At 34.7% G+C, this 20634-nt stretch overlaps 1 protein-coding gene across 1 annotated transcript in view; it reads left to right on the top strand.

Moving 5' to 3' along the window:
- The first annotated feature begins 5673 nt into the window (after positions 1–5673).
- Positions 5674–20634, top strand: part of LOC134847704 (transmembrane 9 superfamily member 3-like) — a 68912-nt gene continuing 53951 nt past the window's right edge. The window contains exons 1-7 of the mRNA XM_063864878.1: positions 5674–5684; positions 7186–7270; positions 7334–7529; positions 7597–7719; positions 9073–9236; positions 9313–9390; positions 9591–9722. Coding sequence (XP_063720948.1) covers positions 7193–7270; positions 7334–7529; positions 7597–7719; positions 9073–9236; positions 9313–9390; positions 9591–9722 — 771 coding nt within the window. The 5' untranslated portion in view covers positions 5674–5684; positions 7186–7192. The remainder of the gene's footprint in view (positions 5685–7185; positions 7271–7333; positions 7530–7596; positions 7720–9072; positions 9237–9312; positions 9391–9590; positions 9723–20634) is intronic.

Consider the following 20634-nt stretch of genomic DNA (forward strand, 5'->3'; position numbering starts at 1 on the left):
AAATAAGGAGTTCTTCTTTTGTTTTTGTTTTTTTTTTGGGGCATAATTTTCGAAATTGTGTTAAAATTGTATTATACTGTATACTAGTAGTCGGTCCCAAAAAACAAACTTCACACTTCTCAGTGTTTAAGCTCAGGCCGTAAATTTGTTCCGATTTCAGAATGTTTCTAAGGTCCCGGAGTATTACCTTATATTCGTCGGCTAATTTCCCATCATCTAAATACCAGATGTTAATTTTTGACTCCAACTGTTTGACTAGTGTATGAATTGTTTCCGCAAAAAGGGGTGGGGCTTCAGGATCACCTTGCTGAAATCCGTCTTCTGACATTATGACAGAGCTTCCATAAAAAAGGTAACTAGGTTTACCATACGCGCAATGGGTGTAATTCTACAATTCGGGGCGATTTTGGTTGGTTCGACAGTTTTAACCTTAAATTTTTGCACGGGATGACGTTCAACCATTGGGAGCCAAATCTATCTGGGAACGCGTTGAATCTTTTTACGTCCGTTGGTTCGAGTCGTAAAATCAAGTCTGCAATTTCGCTGTCAAAAATTGGCTCCGTCCAATTTTTTTGGATTTCATTTTCCGGAGCCATTTCAATTTTTTCAAGGTCAAACCACCGTTTAAGTGCATCATCATAGGTTCTATCCACATGCTTAAACCAAAAATTTTGCTCAAGGCATCTTTTGCTCCTACTGCTGAGGCTAAGAAAGCGGCTAAAGCGAGTAGACAAGCGGAAGAAACGCCCAAGCCACCTTTGACTGCCGGGAGAACTGCTTGTAAAAACTGGTTATCATCCATTTTCACGTTAGTGACCTTGCATAACAAATTCCTTAGTAATTTATCGTAGCGTTCCAAAAAATCATTTTGCAAAAAACAAGGGCTCGTACGCAAAAATATAGGAGTTTTGGCATGCTAAAGCAATTTTTCAGGAGGTAAAAACCATAATGGGCGTCTAGTTTGTCAATGACATCCGAGATTTTTTCAAGCTCCTTAATTTTTTGGAGGTCCTAAAATAAGGAGTTCTTCTTTTGTTTTTGTTTTTATTTTGGGGCATATTTTTCGAAATTGTGTTATAATTGTATTATACTGTATACTAGTAGTCGGTGCCAAAAAAACAAAGTTCACACTTCTCAGTGTTTAAGAATTTTCGGTTCGAGTCGAAAAATTAAGTCTGCAATTTCGCTGTCAAAAATTGTTTCCGTCCAATTTTTTTGGATTTCATTTTCCGGAGCGATTTCAATTTTCCAAGGTCAAACCACCGTTTAAGCGCATCATCATAGGTTCTATCCACATGCTCCAAACCAAAGATTTTGCTCAAGGCATCTTTTGCTCCTACTGCTGAGGCTAAGAAAGCGGCTAAAGCGAGTAGACGAGCGGAAGAAATGCCCAAGCCACCTTTGTATGCTGGGAGAACTGCTTGTAAAAACTGGTTATCATCCATTTTCACGTTAGTGACCTTGCTTAACAAATTTCTTAGTAATTTATCGTAGCGTTCCAAAAAATCATTTTGCAAAAAACAAGGGCTCGTACGCAAAAAATATAGGAGTTTTGGCATGCTAAAGCAATTTTTCAGGAGGTAAAAACCATAATGGGCGTCTAGTTTGTCAATGACATCCGAGATTTTTTCAAGCTCCTTATTTTTTCGGAGATCCTAAAATAAGGAGTTCTTCTTTTGTTTTTGTTTTTATTTTGGGGCATATTTTTCGAAATTGTGTTAAAATTGTATTATACTGTATAATAGTAGTCGGTCCCAAAAAACAAAGTTCACACTTCTCAGTGTTTAAGCTCAGGCCGTAAATTTGTTCCAATTTCAGAATGTTTTTAAGGTCCCGGAGTACTACCTTATAGTCGTCGGCTAATTTCCCATCATCTAAATACGAGATGTTAATTTTCGACTCCAACTGTTTGACTAGTGTTTGAATTGTTTCCGCAAAAAGGGGTGGGGCTTCAGGATCACCTTGCTGAGTTCCGTCGTCTGACATTATGACAGAGCTTCCATAAAAAAGGTAACTAGGTTTACCATACGCGCAATGGGTGAAATTCTACAATTCGGGGCGATTTTGGTTGCTTCGACAGTTTTAACCTTAAATTTTTGCACGGGATGACGTTCAACCATTGGGAGCCAAATCTATCTTGGAACGCGTTGAATCTTTTTACGTCCGTTGGTTCGAGTCTTAAAATCAAGTCTGCAATTTCGCTGTCAAAAATTGGCTCCGTCCAATTTTTTTGGATTTCATTTTCCGGAGCCATTTCAATTTTCCAAGGTCAAACCACCGTTTAAGTGCATCATCATAGGTTCTATCCACATGCTCCAAACCAAAGATTTTGCTCAAGGCATCTTTTGCTCCTACTGCTGAGGCTAAGAAAGCGCCTAAAGCGAGTAGACGAGCGGAAGAAACGCCCAAGCCACCTTTGACTGCCGGGAGAACTGCTTGTAAAAACTGGTTATCATCCATTTTCACGTTAGTGACCTTGCATAACAAATTTCTTAGTAATTTATCGTAGCGTTCCAAAAAATCATTTTGCAAAAAACAAGGGCTCGTACGCAAAAATTATAGGAGTTTTGGCATGCTTAAGCAATTTTTCAGGAGGTAAAAACCATAATGGGCGTCTAGTTTGTCAATGACATCCGAGATTTTTTCAAGCTCCTTAATTTTTTGGAGATCCTAAAATAAGGAGTTCTTCTTTTGTTTTTGTTTTTATTTTGGGGCATATTTTTCGAAATTGTGTTATAATTGTATTATACTGTATACTAGTAGTCGGTGCCAAAAAAACAAAGTTCACACTTCTCAGTGTTTAAGAATTTTCGGTTCGAGTCGTAAAATTAAGTCTGCAATTTCGCTGTCAAAAATTGGCTCCGTCCAATTTTTTTGGATTTCATTTTCCGGAGCCATTTCAATTTTCCAAGGTCAAATCACCGTTTAAGCGCATCATCATAGGTTCTATCCACATGCTTCAAACCAAAGATTTTGCTCAAGGCATCTTTTGCTCCTACTGCTGAGGCTAAGAAAGCGGCTAAAGCGAGTATACGAGCGTAAGAAACGCCCAAGCCACCTTTGACTGCCGGGAGAACTGCTTGTAAAAACTGGTTATCATCCATTTTCACGTTAGTGACCTTGCATAACAAATTTCTTAGTAATTTATCGTAGCGTTCCAAAAAATCATTTTGCAAAAAACAAGGGCTCGTACGCAAAAAATATAGGAGTTTTGGCATGCTAAAGCAATTTTTCAGGAGGTAAAAACCATAATGGGCGTCTAGTTTATCAATGACATCCGAGATTTTTTCAAGCTCCTTAATTTTTTGGAGATCCTAAAATAAGGAGTTCTTCTTTTGTTTTTGTTTTTATTTTGGGGCATATTTTTCGAAATTGTGTTATAATTGTATTATACTGTATACTAGTAGTCGGTCCCAAAAAAACAAAGTTCACACTTCTCAGTGCTTAAGAATTTTCGTTTCGAGTCGTAAAATCAAGTCTGCAATTTCGCTGTCAAAAATTGGCTCCGTCCAATTTTTTTGGATTTCTTTTTCCGGAGCCATTTCAATTTTCCAAGGTCAAACCACCGTTTAAGCGCATCATCATAGGTTCTATGCACATGCTCCAAACCAAAGATTTTGCTCAAGGCATCTTTTGCTCCTACTGCTGAGGCTAAGAAAGCGGCTAAAGCGAGTAGACGAGCGGAAGAAACGCCCAAGCCACCTTTGACTGCCGGGAGAACTGCTTGTAACAACTGTTTATCATCCATTTTCACGTTAGTGACCTTGCATAACAAATTTCTTAGTAATTTATCGTAGTGTTCCAAAAAATCATTTTGCAAAAAACAAGGGCTCGTACGCAAAAAATATAGGAGTTTTGGCATGCTAAAGCAATTTTTCAGGAGGTAAACCCATAATGGGCGTCTAGTTTGTCAATGACATCCGAGATTTTTTCAAGCTCCTTAATTTTTTGGAGATCCTAAAATAAGGAGTTCTTCTTTTGTTTTTGTTTTTATTTTGGGGCATATTTTTCGAAATTGTGTTATAATTGTATTATACTGTATACTAGTAGTCGGTCCCAAAAAAACAAAGTTCACACTTCTCAGTGCTTAAGAATTTTCGGTTCGAGTCGTAAAATCAAGTCTGCAATTTCGCTGTCAAAAATTGGCTCCGTCCAAATTTTTTGGATTTCTTTTTCCGGAGCCATTTCAATTTTCCAAGGTCAAACCACCGTTTAAGCGCATCATCATAGGTTCTATACACATGCTCCAAACCAAAGATTTTGCTCAAGGCATCTTTTGCTCCTACTGCTGAGGCTCAGAAAGCGGCTAAAGCGAGTAGACGAGCGGAAGAAACGCCCAAGCCACCTTTGACTGCCGGGAGAACTGCTTGTAACAACTGGTTATTATCCATTTTCACGTTAGTGACCTTGCATAACAAATTTCTTAGTAATTTATCGTAGCGTTCCAAAAAATCATTTTGCAAAAAACAAGGGCTCGTACGCAAAAAATATAGGAGTTTTGGCATGCTAAAGCAATTTTTCAGGAGGTAAAACCATAATGGGCGTCTAGTTTGTCAATGACATCCGAGATTTTTTCAAGCTCCTTAATTTTTTGGAGATCCTAAAATAAGGAGTTCTTCTTTTGTTTTTGTTTTTATTTTGGGGCATATTTTTCGAAATTGTGTTAAAATTGTATTATACTGTATAATAGTAGTCGGTCCCAAAAAACGGTCTTCTCAGTGTTTAAGCTCAGGCCGTAAATTTGTTCCAATTTCAGAATGTTTTTAAGGTCCCGGAGTACTACCTTATAGTCGTCGGCTAATTTCCCATCATCTAAATACCAGATGTTAATTTTCGACTCCAACTGTTTGACTAGTGTATGAATTGTTTCCGCAAAAAGGGGTGGGGCTTCAGGATCACCTTGCTGAGTTCCGTCTTCTGACATTATGACAGAGCTTCCATAAAAGAGGTAACTAGGTTTACCATACGCGCAATTGGTGAAATTCTACAATTCGGGGCGATTTGAATAAACATGATTCAGCATTGTTTCTCTGTTTAAAGAGTTAAAGGCATTCTTAAAATCTAGTTTTAAAAGAACAGTGCATTTTGGATTGTCATCGCGTTCAATTAGGTTTCGAAACGAGTGCGCAGCTATTTCTGCTCCTCGTTTAGTACCGCATCCTACCTGTACATTTCCGAAAAAATTTGTCGCTCGGAGAGGGCCTTGCTTCCAGCGCATTTAGACGCGATACGTCTCAGCGTGTTGCCTATGGCAATCGGTCTCAACCCTCCGTCTATTTTTATGAGGGCGATAAGCTTTGCGCCAAAAAAGAAAGGTCTTAGTGGTTCGGGTATTTTGCCATCTCCAATGAGGTTTATCAGCTTAGTAAGCGATTTCAGAAAATTAAGTCCTGCACTAGCATTCGACTTACTAATAAGATCTTTAAAAATTTGAGGAACTGTTTTATCAGGACCTGCTGCTGATCCGTTTGGAAAGGACATTATCGCTTTGTATAGGTCGAAATCGGTTACGAAAAAACTATCCAACTTTTCTGGATTTGGAGCTGCAAATTTGGCTCGCTGCGGGTGCTTAGACAACACTTTTTGATAGTTATCAGTTGAAAAAGGAGCTATTTTGTCATCCGAACAAACAAGCCTTGTTCCTCCCTTTACATTTCCTTCATCGAGCTTACTACTTATTAAATTTATTCTCTGCTCGAGGTCACTCAGGCGGGCTTGAAATTTGGGGATGGGGTTTTGGAAGTGACACGTCATTTGCTCGAATTTTTTTTGTTTAACAAAGAGCTCATGCTTGTGGTCTGTTTGCGTCCACTTCTTCTCGGTTGCTCCAAAAAAAAACAAGAACGACGTTAAAAAAATTAGCCATTTTGTAACATCTTCTACATTGTAGACGATGTCATTTATTTTGTCCGACAGACTTTCCGCCAAGGGAACACGCGAGTCTTTTGGTACTCTCTTGAGTACTCGGACATTTGAGATGGCTGTATTAACTTAATTGTCTAGCACTAAATCATTACCTTTTGTTGCTTTATTAACAGATTTTACATCAACGCATAAAGGACACTGAAACCATTGGGTTTTCTTAGAGTCGCTAAGAGAAATATTTACACAACTGATATGATACCAACTAGAACAACAATCACATCTAATCCAATTTATCAGTCCTGAAGGTTTTAAGCAATCTTTGCTTGTACACTCTTTGTTGTTTTTCCTCATCTTGACGCAGCATAAAGGTTAAAAAAAAGGATTTTGACTGGACTTAAGGGGACTGAACTAACCCATGATAAGCGGTTAGTGGGAATTTTACAAATCAGCAAATAAAAAAAGACAACTAAATTAATTTAAATTTTAAAATCGAATTATAAAAACCAAAAACAAGGAACAATCTCACCCGAGCTCAGTAGGTCCAGCGGCGCACCACCAGACTCCTCAAGCCAGTTCCAGTTTCCCACCTCCCCACAGAAAGCCACTTGACAGACCTGTCTCTAAAATCCCTCAGAGGGCGCTCCACATACAGGCACAAACATCTTGAGCAGAGAATCTCCACACAGCAGAGGGCGAGGGCACACAGCATACAGCAGAGGGCGCTCCTTAAACAGGCACAAACATCTTTCTTGTTTCTTGAGCAGAGAATCTCCCTCGCAATACAGGTTACTCAGCACTATAAATGATAAAATGTATTTTCGAAGACGTTTTTTTTCCTTATTGAGCTCAGGTAAAGAAAATGCAGCATAGCATAAGTATCTAATACATATGCAGCAGTCCTATAAGGTCAATTGCTACGAGTTTCTCTCGACTCCGGTTTTAGTCTGTGCGGGTCTCATTCTGATTGGCTTGATTCCCAAACGCCTGACTCTTCACTTTTTCTGAATTTATGAAATTCCAATGTTTTTTTTTGACTGCGTAGAATGATGAATGATTAGTGAAGGAACTTTGGTTACTGTGGTAATTTTTGACCTTCTGATTTGTCAAAAATGAAAGAGAGAATAAAAGTGAAATAACTTAAGGTTTTCATAATCCTCGTCAATTGTGATATTAGAGGTGGCCACGCTAACCTAATTTTTAGTTTCAGTTCAGTTCAGTTGTTTTTCTGATCTTTTAGGCGTGTTGTCACCTCTATCGATCTGCTCATGATGTACTCCTTTTCGATTAATTCCGCTTTTCTTCTAATATTTGTCCAGTTTCAGTTTATATGAGGAACCAGATTACCCATTTAGCGCACGTTGTGTGTCTTCTTCTTTTGTGTTGGGGCGATGAGCATAACCATAAGGTACGACAATGTTTCTCAAAATATCGATGTTCTTACGGCGTCTCAATTATTTTTTTTTTGTAGTACGAAGACAACGAAGAAGTTGTGCTGTGGATGAATACAGTAGGGCCTTATCACAACAGACAAGAAACATATAAATACTTCTCATTGCCTTTCTGCAGTGGTCCTAAAGCTCAAATTGAGCATCACCACGAAACTTTGGGTGAGGATTTGCAAGGTATCGAGTTGGAGTTCAGTGGCTTGAACATCAATTTCAGACGTAAGTTTGCTGCTCTCATTGTTTTTTTGTTGCGTTTCCTTTTTGTTACCGGTATGCAATGTTCCAGAAAATGTGCCGAAAACCAGTTATTGTAACATTAAACTTACTGTCGACAAGCTCAAAGACTTCGAACATGCAGTGAAACAGTATTACTGGTATCAGATGTACATCGATGATCTACCAATTTGGGGTTAGTAATTTGCTAACTAATTCATTTTCCAAATAGAGCTCAAACTAATTAACTTATTTTCCAAGTATAGTTCAAAATCTGGTCTCTGTTAACGAACGAACCTGTGTTCTCAAATTAATTTTTATTCAAGGTTGCTTATTACACTTGCGAAGCAAAGGGTGTTAGTACAAACTTTCTTTTTTTCCAAGCTAAGTCGAAAATAGATACTTTTGTGGCACTTTTGAATTGGTAAGCTGCGGCAGCAGTAGAATATCATATGTTCTTTGACATTTGACTAATAAAAAGTTAACTTAGCTAAACTAAACCTAAATTAAACAATAAATCTTTCAAATTTAAATTCCCAGATATGAAGTTTTCTAGATATGAAGTGCTTTACGATTTCTTTTTAGTTTTTCAGAAAACTTACAAAATTCAAAAAGGTTTGAAATTCCCAACCTTGTAGTTTCGAGATATGATGTTTTTCAAAATATTTTTTTTTAGAAAACTTAAGTTTGAAGTTTCTCTAGTTTTGAAGTTACCAACGCTGTAGTTGGGTACTAAAAGAGTACTCTCAGAAAATGCAAATATTGCAACTGCTCAATTGCTTTTAGTTTCCGAAAAGTGACGTTTGTTATTTCGTTTTAAAAGTTTTCAAAGAAATTTGATGAAAAAAAATTATGGCTTTTCAAAGTTTGAATTAAAAAGAATTTGAATGAAAAATCTTCAAAAATCTGATATTACCATCCCTGTACTTGGGTGCTGTCATAGAACACTCAAAGAATGCAGATCTTCTGTCCAATCTATGCCGGTTTTTATGAGTTGTTAAAAAATCGAAGCATCGGAGATGCGTTAAACGCTAGTTAGCTTTAATTCAGATACCAAAATTGTAGCTAAATGGACAGTTTTAATTGGGGGAGGGAAATTGAAAACTTTGTTTTTCAGTTTTATTGAGTGTAAGTCTGTAATAATATAATCATACCATGCAAAGTTGTCTTTTTTTATTTGATGCTACTTTTGCTGGATCGAATTGGCAATTTATTAGCATATGTAGCTGCGTTATTGGTGGCTAGCTTTTGAGGGTTTTACGAATCTGTGGCTGAGGGGTTAGTGCGTGAGACTCGAATTTGCTAAGTCGCAGATTCGAATCCGGCACGTAGCTGAGTTTTTCCTAATTCGAGGCATATTCTACTTTTTTTTTATTTCACATGATAGAGCGGCTTTTTGGTAATTTTCTTGCTAGCGTTTGCGAAGCACAGCTTCGCCTCTGAGTAAAGATTTAATATGAAGAGCTTGAATTGGATGAAACGTGTTCTAACGATTTTAAAATAAATTTTTGTTACTGGACTGTAATTTTGTTTTGTGGTTTTTTTGTAGGAATCGTCGGCGAGGTTGATGATGCAGATAAATCAGCGAAGTACATCTGGACGCACAAGAAAATTGATATTGGATACAATGGCAAACAGATAGTTGACGTGAACCTGACCAGTGAACATAAAGTTAAGCTGGAGCTTGATGGGGCAGTTGAGTTTTCATATGAAGTACGAGTCATCAAACCGAAATCGGATTTTACTTTTTTTAGTCTTGAATTGCTTGATTATAAATCTGACTTTACAGGTAAATTGGAAAGCATCGACAGTGAAGTTTGAGGACCGATTTGACAAGTACCTAGATCCAACATTCTTCCAACACAGGGTGAGTTTTCCGTAGCTAAAAACTATTCAAATAAGAATTACGAAATAAAGTAGTAATAAAGTGCATGAAATATTGACTAGTTTCAATTTAACTCCGTAGAATAACCGAAAGCTTGAATACACTTTGACTATTTTTGTCTTAAGTGCTGGATTTGCTATAAGGACGACTGTTATTTTGACTCTGTGTAATTCGTGTTTAAGATTCACTGGTTTTCAATCTTCAACTCTTTCATGATGGTTATCTTTTTGGTTGGACTGGTAACAATGATTCTGATGAGAACTTTGAGGAAAGATTACGCCAGGTATTCCAAAGATGATGACATGGACGACCTGGTAAGTTTTGAAGATTGTTTTGACACGAAAAACTAATTTGATATCAAGATTTGATCGTATTTTTTCATCCTGGTTATTCGCAAAAATTTACCGGACTTCGACACTGAGTTGCCTGTTTTTGTGGCTTGTGCTCCATGATTTCTAATCCAAAAAATTTGTTCTAATTTGTATTGTTTTTAACTGTTGTTCTGTTTAAACTAGTGAGCAGTATGAAATTACGAATCCATTTGTTTCTAACGCAGCTCGCAAATAAAAGAGCTCATTTGTTGGCACATTTGTTTAATAGCATTGGCATTTTAATAGCTTCTGTTCTATCTACTTTTTTGGTAGCTGGTGATTGCCTATTTTAAAGCGCCCATGGGGCAGATGCGAGGACTTGAGAATCAGATTCTTCTGGTCAGGGTTCAATTCCGGCACACCAAAAACTTTGTTTCGAGACGAGACTTGTTTTAACCTTTCCTTTCTTTTTTCTATTTTTTTACAGCCTTTTGAGCTACTTTTAAGAGTAATGAACGTAGTGAAGACTCTTGTGTAGGTCTTGCTGATTTAAAAAAAAAAATTTCAGGAAAAAGTTTTAAAATGTTGATGCACTCAGGTATATATGCACTTTTTGAGTTCAATTGAAATTCATCTGCTGAAAGTGACCTAAATAGCACTCTCGGAATACGAACGTGGTGATGGCGCAAAAAAAAACATGAATGATTTCTAATTTCGAAAGTGGAATTTATTTTTAAGATTTCCCAGCGGAATAAAAACTTTACCTATTCATCCAGTTTTCTCAATTTGAGTTCATGTTATCGAAAAACCGCCAATCATAAATTGTTCTAGAAAATCAAAGAGCTAAAGCGCATCATTTTTTTTGAAATTCAAAAGTTGCGATTTTTTCAACAAAGTCAGTGTTTTTTTGTTTACTTGCTTTCATTATTCTTTACAAGTTTTATTCTTTACCAGTTTACTCTTTACAAGTTTTACTCTATACAAGTTATGCAATTTCACTATTGTGTTTCTTTTATTGTGAAATTTCGACTTGATACCTTGTTTTTGACCCATGGTTAAATTAGCTAGCTTGCTAACATAGTTATATGAACAGTCCTTTAAGCAACCAAAATTGGACAGTTTAAATAGATTGATTCTGAACTAGCCCCATTTCAGTAATATTCTAATTCATAATGAGGTTAGCTCAGAATTGAATTAAGACAATTGTATTAAACGTAAATATGGATGATCTTCTTAGTTTTTTTTGTTCAAAAATTTTTAAAAAAAACTGCAGCAGTGCAATTGATTTATTCTGGCTGTGCGAAGAACCCAAAATCTAAACAATTTTAGTTTTTTTTCTACTGAAATTTATAAGTATTTTTTAATTTGTGAAATTGATAAGTGCAATTAAGTTTCAAAGTTAGGAGTCAACAGTAGAGATTCGATATTAATTCATGTTTTTGATTCCTGATTAAGAGTCGTGAAGTGAACATCGTGAATACTTTTATATAGGTTTTGATGATTTCTTCTTTGTTTTTATTTTCAGTAAAATGTTATATTCGCTTACGCTCACTTTTTTATCTATCCTTTGTTGAAATAAAGGCACACTAGACCATCGATCAGTAAAAAAAAATGAAAATCACAAAAACCGTGATCGACTTTAGATTCGAAATGGATACAAATTGTTTCAGATTTCTCTGGGCAATAAAACATTACATTTTGGTCCAGTTTTTCAAATAGGGTTAACTCAATCGAAAAAAGTGTCCATCATAAATTGTTCAAGAATTTCAAATATCTTTCGTATTCTTTTTTTGGAATTAGTGAAAATGCCAAAAAGTGAAATTTCTTCAAAACACTGGTCAGTATTTTTTTTGTTTCCTTGTGCTCATTGACTCTTTTCCGACCGTTTGTTGGCGATGTTTTTAATAAGAGTAATGAACGTAGCGAAGAATCTGTTTTTCTATGAAATTCTGAAATTTTTCTGTTAATTTAATTTAGTCAGTTTATTTCAACTTCGTGAATTTGATAGAAGCTTTTAAAGCTTACTTTATGAAGATATCAGTGTGTTTCTGATCTTTTGATACAATTTTTTCTGATCTGAAGTAAAACATGCTTATTATCTTCGTTTTTCAATGTACGCTTGCTAAGAACAGCTGAAACTTTATTCTTGCGTTTTTAATCGCAGAATCCGCGCCTTTTAGATTTGGTTGGTGATGAGGTTTGGTCCGTGTTTCTGAACAATTGATTATCTTTCTCAATCTGATTTTCACAAGCTGTTCCTGATTTATGGTAACACATATTTCTGATTTAAAATTAAGTTTGTTCAGAATAGTCTTTTTCAAATATGGTCCTTATAAGAATCTCTGAAAACTCAAGCTCGCCTTTTTAGCTAAAGTTGCGCCTTTGGGCTTCATTTGGTTGGGAGATTCGGTCCACGTTTCTGAATATTTTTTTGAATCTGATTTTTCCGTAGCTTTTTTGTGCGTCTCGATTTTGCGATTATTTTTATGTGATTTTTATGATGTCGTGAATTTGTTTGATATTTTTGATTGCTTACTTTCTAGTGATATGCCATGTTTCTAATCCAGAAATCTTTTCATTTTGATCAAAATAAAACCTGTTTTTTGTCTTCATTGTCAAAAACAAACTTGCTGAGATTATCTGAACCCTCGCAATTGTCTGTTTTGTAGAATCTACGCCTTTTTTATTCGTTTGATGATGAGATTAGGTCCGTGTTTCTGAACTACTGATTATTTTAGTCAGTCTGATTATTCAATTAGTTTTTATGTGTGCATCAATTTTTTTTGTTCTCTTAAGTTGATTTACTCTGTATGTTTCAACTTCGTGATTTTGATTGATGCTTTTAAAGCTTACTTAATGATGATTTCCCGTGTTCCTGATCCGTGATTAATATTCTTTCTGATCAGAAGTAAAACCTGTTTATAATCTTCGTCTTTACTTGTACCCTTGCTAAGAGCAATTGAAGTTTTCACATGGAGTCTGTAGAATCTACGCCCTTTTGATTCGATTGGGTTTGAAATTTGGTCCGTGTTTCTGAACTACTGATTATGTGCAATAATGTTTTGTTATTGTTTTGTTAATTTGATTTAGGCTGTATATTTCAACTGCGTGAATTTGATATAAGCTTTTAATTTTTACTTTTTGAAGATATCCTGTGTTTTTGATCTTTTGATACAATTTTTTCTGATCAAAACTAAAACATGCTTATTATCTTCGTTTTTAAATGTAGGCGTGCTAAGAACAGCTGAAACTTTAATCTTGCGTTTTTATTCGAAGAATCCGCGCCTCTTAGATTTGGTCCGTGTTTCTGAACAATTGATTATCTTTCTCAATCTGATTTTCACAAGCTGTTCCTGATTTATGGTAACACATATTTCTGATCTAAAATTAGGTTTGTTCAGAATAGTCTTTTTCAAATATGGTCCCTATAAGAATCTCTGAAAACTCAAGCTCGCCTTTTTAGTTAAAGTTGCGCCTTTGTGCTTCATTTGGTTGAGAGATTTGGTCCACGTTTCTGAATTTTTTTTCAATCTGATTTTTCAGTAGCTTTTTTGTGTGCGTCTCGATTTTGCGATTATTATTATGTGATTTTTATGATATCGTGAATTTGTTTGATGTTTTTGATTGCTTACTTTCCAGTGATATGCCATGTTTCCAATCCCGAAATCTTTATATTTTGATCAAAATAACACTTGTTTTTTTGTCTTCATTGTCAAAAACAAACTTGCTGAGATTATCTGAAACCTCGCAATTGTCTGTTTTGTTTTGTAGATCTACGCCTTTTTGATTCGTTTGATGATGAGATTAGGTCCGTGTTTCTGAACTACTGATTATTTTAGTCAATCTGATTATTCAATTAGTTTTTATGTGTGCGTCATTTTTTTTTATTGTTCTCTAAAGTTGATTTACTCTGTATGTTTCAACTTCGTGATTTTGGTTGATGCTTTTAAAGCTTACTTAATGATGATTTCCCGTGTTTCTGATCCGTGATTAATATTCTTTCTGATCAAAAGTAAAACCTGTTTATAATCTTCGTCGTTACTTGTACCCTTGCTAAGAGCAATTGAAATTTTCACATGGCGTCTGTAGAATCTACGCCCTTTTGATTCGATTGGTTTTGAAATTTGGTCCGTGTTTCTGAACTACTGATTATGTGCAATAATGCTTTGTTATTTTTTGTTAATTTGATTTAGTCTGTATATTTCAACTTCGTGAATTTGATATAAGCTTTTAATGCTTACTTTATGAAGATATCCTGTGTTTTTGATGTTTTGATACAATTTTTCTTGATCTAAACTTAAACATGCTTATTATCTTCGTTTTAAAATGTACGCTTGCTAAGAACAGCTGAAACTTTATTCTCGCGTTTTTGTTCGCAGAATCCGCGCCTCTTAGATTTGGTCCGTGTTTCTGAACAATTGATTATCTTCTCAATCTGATTTTCACAAGCTGTTCCTGATTTATGGTAACACATATTTCTGATCTAAAATTAGGTTTGTTCAGAATAGTCTTTTTCAAATATGGTCCCTATAAGAATCTCTGAAAACTCAAGCTCGCCTTTTTAGCTAAAGTTGCGCCTTTGTGCTTCATTTGGTTGAGAGATTTGGTCCACGTTTCTGAATTTTTTTTCAATCTGATTTTTCAGTAGCTTTTTTGTGTGCGTCTCGATTTTGCTATTAATATTATGTGATTTTTATGATGTCGTGAATTGGTTAGATGTTTTTGATTGCTTACATTCCAGTGATATGCCATGTTTCCAATCCCGAAATCTTTATATTTTGATCAAAATAAAACTTGTTTTTTTTGTCTTCATTGTCAAAAATAAACTTGCTGAGATTATCTGAAACCTCGCAATTGTCTGTTTTGTTTTGTAGAATCTACGCCTTTTTGATTCGTTTGATGATGAGATTAGGTCCGTGTTTCTGAACTACTGATTATTTTAGTCAATCTGATTATTCAATTAGTTTTTATGTGTGCATCATTTTTTTTATTGTTCTCTAAAGTTGATTTACTCTGTATGTTTCAACTTCGTGATTTTGATTGATGCTTTTAAAGCTTACTTAATGATGATTTCCCGTGTTTCTGATCCGTGATTAATATTCTTTCTGATCAAAAGTAAAACATGTTTATAATCTTCGTCTTTACTTGTACCCTTGCTAAGAGCAATTGAAATTTTCAAATGGCGTCTGTAGAATCTACGCCCTTTTGATTCGATTGGTTTTGAAATTTGGTCCGTGTTTCTGAACTACTGATTATGTGCAATAATGTTTTGTTATTTTTTGTTAATTTGATTTAGTCTGTATATTTCAACTTCGTGAATTTGATATAAGCTTTTAATTCTTACTTTATGAAGATATCCTGTGTTTTTGATCTTTTGATACAATTTTTTCTGATCTAAACTAAAACATGCTTATTATCTTCGTTTTTAAATGTACGCTTGCTAAGAACAGCTGAAACTTTTTTCTCGCGTTTTTGTTCGCAGAATCCGCGCCTCTTAGATTTGGTCCGTGTTTCTGAACAATTGATTATCTTCTCAATCTGATTTTCACAAGCTGTTCCTGATTTATGGTAACACATATTTCTGATCTAAAATTAGGTTTGTTCAGAATAGTCTTTTTCAAATATGGTCCCTATAAGAATCTCTGAAAACTCAAGCTCGCCTTTTTAGCTAAAGTTGCGCCTTTGTGCTTCATTTGGTTGAGAGATTTGGTCCACGTTTCTGAATTTTTTTTCAATCTGATTTTTCAGTAGCTTTTTTGTGTGCGTCTCGATTTTGCGATTATTATTATGTGATTTTTATGATGTCGTGAATTTGTTTGATGTTTTTGATTGCTTACTTTCCAGTGATATGCCATGTTTCCAATCCCAAAATCTTTATAATTTGATCAAAATAAAACTTGTTTTTTTTGTCTTCATTGTCAAAAACAAACTTGCTGAGATTATCTGAAACATCGCAATTGTCTGTTTTGTTTTGTAGAATCTGCGCCTTTTTGATTCGTTTGATGATGAGATTAGGTCCGTGTTTCTGAACTACTGATTATTCTAGTCAATCTGATTATTCAATTAGTTTTTATGTGTGCATCATTTTTTTTATTGTTCTCTAAAGTTGATTTACTCTGTATGTTTCAACTTCGTGATTTTGATTGATGCTTTTAAAGCTTACTTAATGATGATTTCCCGTGTTTCTGATCCGTGATTAATATTCTTTCTGATCAAAAGTAGAACCTGTTTATAATCTTCGTCTTTACTTGTACCCTTGCTAAAAGCAATTGAAATTTTCAAATGGCGTCTTTAGAATCTGCGCCCTTTTGATTCGATTGGTTTTGAAATTTGGTCCGTGTTTCTGAACTACTGATTATGTGCAATAATGTTTTGTTATTTTTTGTTAATTTGATTTAGTCTGTATATTTCAACTTCGTGAATTTGATATAAGCTTTTAATGCTTACTTTATGAAGATATCCTGTGTTTTTGATCTTTTGATACAATTTTTTCTGATCTAAACTAAAACATGCTTATTATCTTCGTTTTTAAATGTACGCTTGCTAAGAACAGCTGAAACTTTTTTCTCGCGTTTTTGTTCGCAGAATCCGCGCCTCTTAGATTTGGTCCGTGTTTCTGAACAATTGATTATCTTCTCAATCTGATTTTCACAAGCTGTTCCTGATTTATGGTAACACATATTTCTGATCTAAAATTAGGTTTGTTCAGAATAGTCTTTTTCAAATATGGTCCCTATAAGAATCTCTGAAAACTCAAGCTCGCCATTTTAGCTAAAGTTGCGCCTTTGTGCTTCATTTGGTTGAGAGATTTGGTCCACGTTTCTGAATTTTTTTTCAATCTGATTTTTCAGTAGCTTTTTTGTGTGCGTCTCGATTTTGCGATTATTATTATGTGATATTTTTATGATGTCGTGAATTTGTTTGATGTTTTTGATTGCTTACTTTCCAGTGATATGCCATTTTTCCAATCCCGAAATCTTTATAATTTGATCAAAATAAAACTTGTTTTTTTGTCTTCATTGTCAAAAACAAACTTGCTGAGATTATCTGAAACCTCGCAATTGTCTGTTTTGTTTTGTAGAATCTACGCCTTTTTGATTCGTTTGATGATGAGATTAGGTCCGTGTTTCTGAACTACTGATTATTTAAGTCAATCTGATTATTCAATTAGTTTTTATGTGTGCATCATTTTTTTTTGTTCTCTAAAGTTGATTTACTCTGTATATTTCAACTTCGTGATTTTGATTGATGCTTTTAAAGCTTACTTAATGATGATTTCCCGTGTTTCTGATCCGTGATTAATATTCTTTCTGATCAAAAGTAAAACCTGTTTATAATCTTCGTCTTTACTTGTACCCTTGCTAAGAGCAATTGAAATTTTCACATGGCGTCTTTAGAATCTGCGCCCTTTTGATTCGATTGGTTTTGAAATTTGGTCCGTGTTTCTGAACTACTGATTATGTGCAATAATGTTTTGTTATTTTTTGTTAATTTGATTTAGTCTGTATATTTCAACTTCGTGAATTTGATATAAGCTTTTAATGCTTACTTTATGAAGATATCCTGTGTTTTTGATCTTTTGATACAATTTTTTCTGATCTAAACTAAAACATGCTTATTATCTTCGTTTTTAAATGTACGCTTGCTAAGAACAGCTGAAACTTTTTTCTCGCGTTTTTGTTCGCAGAATCCGCGCCTCTTAGATTTGGTCCGTGTTTCTGAACAATTGATTATCTTCTCAATCTGATTTTCACAAGCTGTTCCTGATTTATGGTAACACATATTTCTGATCTAAAATTAGGTTTGTTCAGAATAGTCTTTTTCAAATATGGTCCCTATAAGAATCTCTGAAAACTCAAGCTCGCCATTTTAGCTAAAGTTGCGCCTTTGTGCTTCATTTGGTTGAGAGATTTGGTCCACGTTTCTGAATTTTTTTTCAATCTGATTTTTCAGTAGCTTTTTTGTGTGCGTCTCGATTTTGCGATTATTATTATGTGATTTTTATGATGACGTGAATTTGTTTGATGTTTTTGATTGCTTACTTTCCAGTGATATGCCATTTTTCCAATCCCGAAATCTTTATAATTTGATCAAAATAAAACTTGTTTTTTTGTCTTCATTGTCAAAAACAAACTTGCTGAGATTATCTGAAACCTCGCAATTGTCTGTTTTGTTTTGTAGAATCTACGCCTTTTTGATTCGTTTGATGATGAGATTAGGTCCGTGTTTCTGAACTACTGATTATTTTAGTCAATCTGATTATTCAATTAGTTTTTATGTGTGCATCATTTTTTTTTGTTCTCTAAAGTTGATTTACTCTGTATATTTCAACTTCGTGATTTTGATTGATGCTTTTAAAGCTTACTTAATGATGATTTCCCGTGTTTCTGATCCGTGATTAATATTCTTTCTGATCAAAAGTAAAACCTGTTTATAATCTTCGTCTTTACTTGTACCCTTGCTAAGAGCAATTGAAATTTTCACATGGCGTCTGTAGAATCTACGCCCTTTTGATTCGATTGGTTTTGAAATTTGGTCCGTGTTTCTGAACTACTGATTATGTGCAATAATGTTTTGTTATTGTTTTGTTAATTTGATTTAGTCTGTATATTTCAACTTCGTGAATTTGATATAAGCTTTTAATGCTTACTTTATGAAGATATCCTGTGTTTTTGATCTTTTGATACAATTTTTTCTGATCTTAACTAAAACATGCTTATTATCTTCGTTTTTAAATGTACGCTTGCTAAGAACAGCTGAAACTTTATTCTCGCGTTTTTGTTCGCAGAATCCGCGCCTCTTAGATTTGGTCCGTGTTTCTGAACAATTGATTATCTTCTCAATCTGATTTTCACAAGCTGTTCCTGATTTATGGTAACACATATTTCTGATCTAAAATTAAGTTTTTTCAGAATAGTCTTTTTCAATTATGGCCCTTATAAGAATCTCTGAAAACTCAAGCTCGCATTTTTAGCTACACTTGCGCCTTTGTGCTTCATTTAGTATAAATTAAACTGGTTCAGAATAGTGTTTTTCAGAAAGAAAGAATTTATTTCTCATTGTTAATGGTAAATATGCATGCAACGAGAATTTATTTATGAAGCACCAGAAACAATGAGGGGTATTTAACGAACTCAATTACAAAGCACTGCCCGTTTTATCAAATGAAAGACGAAAAAAATCTGAAAACAAAGGAAAATATTGGAAAAAAATACTCAAGTTTGAATAAACATAAAGCAGCAGATTTAAGGCATTGTCTAGACAGGTTAATGACATAAGGTCTATTCGGTTTCAAAAACAAAACTTGAACTTGTTCACGTGACGGTTACTGATTCTACTAGCTGTGTCCCATCCCTTGAAGCCTCTCTAATATCAGTAGAACTGATTGGGGGCAAAATGGTTAGTATACATCCAACTGAGCCCATGCGGACTTAGCCAGCGATCAAGCCCAAGTGTGGTATTCAAAACGCCGAAGACACATTGAAAACCATATACAAATAAATATACTTAGAAAAAAGTTTGCAACTTGCAGGCACTCCACATGTCATTCTCCGCATTATCCTTGCATCCAAAAAAATTTCAACAAATCACGAATTTGGTGGGCAATGCGTTGAATATCTGAATTGGAAACTTGATTAAAAATTTTTTGGGGATTAGTGAATTTTGCCTAAGTATATTAAAGAGCTAAGCTCCTCTGTAACTAATTGAAGATCTTTGAATTTTGCTTTTGAAATTAGGATTTTTTTCATTCAATTAAAAGTTGACCTTCTGGTCTTAAACGACGGTTTATCAAATACAAAAAGCTCGCTTAGAAAAGTTTCAGAGTGCAGTCCTGCTATTGAGCGCAAAACAAATTTGAGGAGTTCATACACATGAAGCTTGAACTGTTAGACTTTTCATCATTAAAAACATGAATGCTTTCATATTTTCTTTTGAAAAAAATCAATCGAATAATTGTCTTTTGGATAAAAAAAGTGGTAAAAGGTTTGTAGGAAATGCAATCGTACACCAATATTCCATATTGCAAAATGGGCTTAATATTAGAGTTTACTGGTTGGAAGCACTCTTAAGAGATAGACTTACTTGTACCGTTTTGTCCATATTTAGAGATGATTAATTCAAAGTTAGCCTTTTATTTGTAGCTTCTAAGTCTTGTTTGAAGCTCTCAACCGTGCAGTTTAGTCCAGTGATGTTGGTGTCGTCGGCAAATAAAAAAACTTTGCTAAATTTTCAGTTTTTTGGGAGGTCGTTTTTATATAAGAAACAGCAAAGGTCCCTGAATGGATCCCTGTGGGACACCACATTTCAGATTTCGCCACGCTGATCGCGTTTCAACAATTTGGACAAGTTTTTTGCGGTGCTTCAAGTAACTTTTATACCAAAGTAAACTTTTTCCACTGACACCATACATTTCTAAGTTATAAAAAAAACTCGTCATCCAGTGTGTCAAAAGCTTTTTTTTAAATCAAGAAAAATTGTTTTCTTGTGTGATTTAGTTTTATCTAAGCGACGTTTCTCTGTTACTGCGACAATAGCATCAATAGTACTGTTTTTTTTCGGAAACCAAACTGTTTGATATAATTTAGTGAGTTTGTTTCAAGATAGCTGTACACTCGGTTGTACATTGCCGTTCAAATACCTTACTCCAGGTTACAAGAAGTGATATTGGTCGATAGTTACTGACATCCAATTTCGATCCTGCTTTGTATAAAGGATATACTACCGCTTGAGCCAGAGCGAGTGGTAGGAAAACATCCTGATGTATAAAATAGTTTAAATATTGTCCTTCTTAGAATCTCTGAAACCTCAAGCTCGCCTTTTCAGCTAAAATTGCGCCCTTGTGCTTCATTTAGTGATGAGATTTGGTCCACGTTTCTGAAAATTATTTTTTTTAATCTGATTTTTTTTATAGCTT

The sequence above is a fragment of the Symsagittifera roscoffensis genome, chromosome 6, assembly GCF_963678635.1.
Source record: "Symsagittifera roscoffensis chromosome 6, txSymRosc1.1, whole genome shotgun sequence".
In the NCBI taxonomy this organism is placed as follows: domain Eukaryota; kingdom Metazoa; phylum Xenacoelomorpha; order Acoela; family Convolutidae; genus Symsagittifera; species Symsagittifera roscoffensis.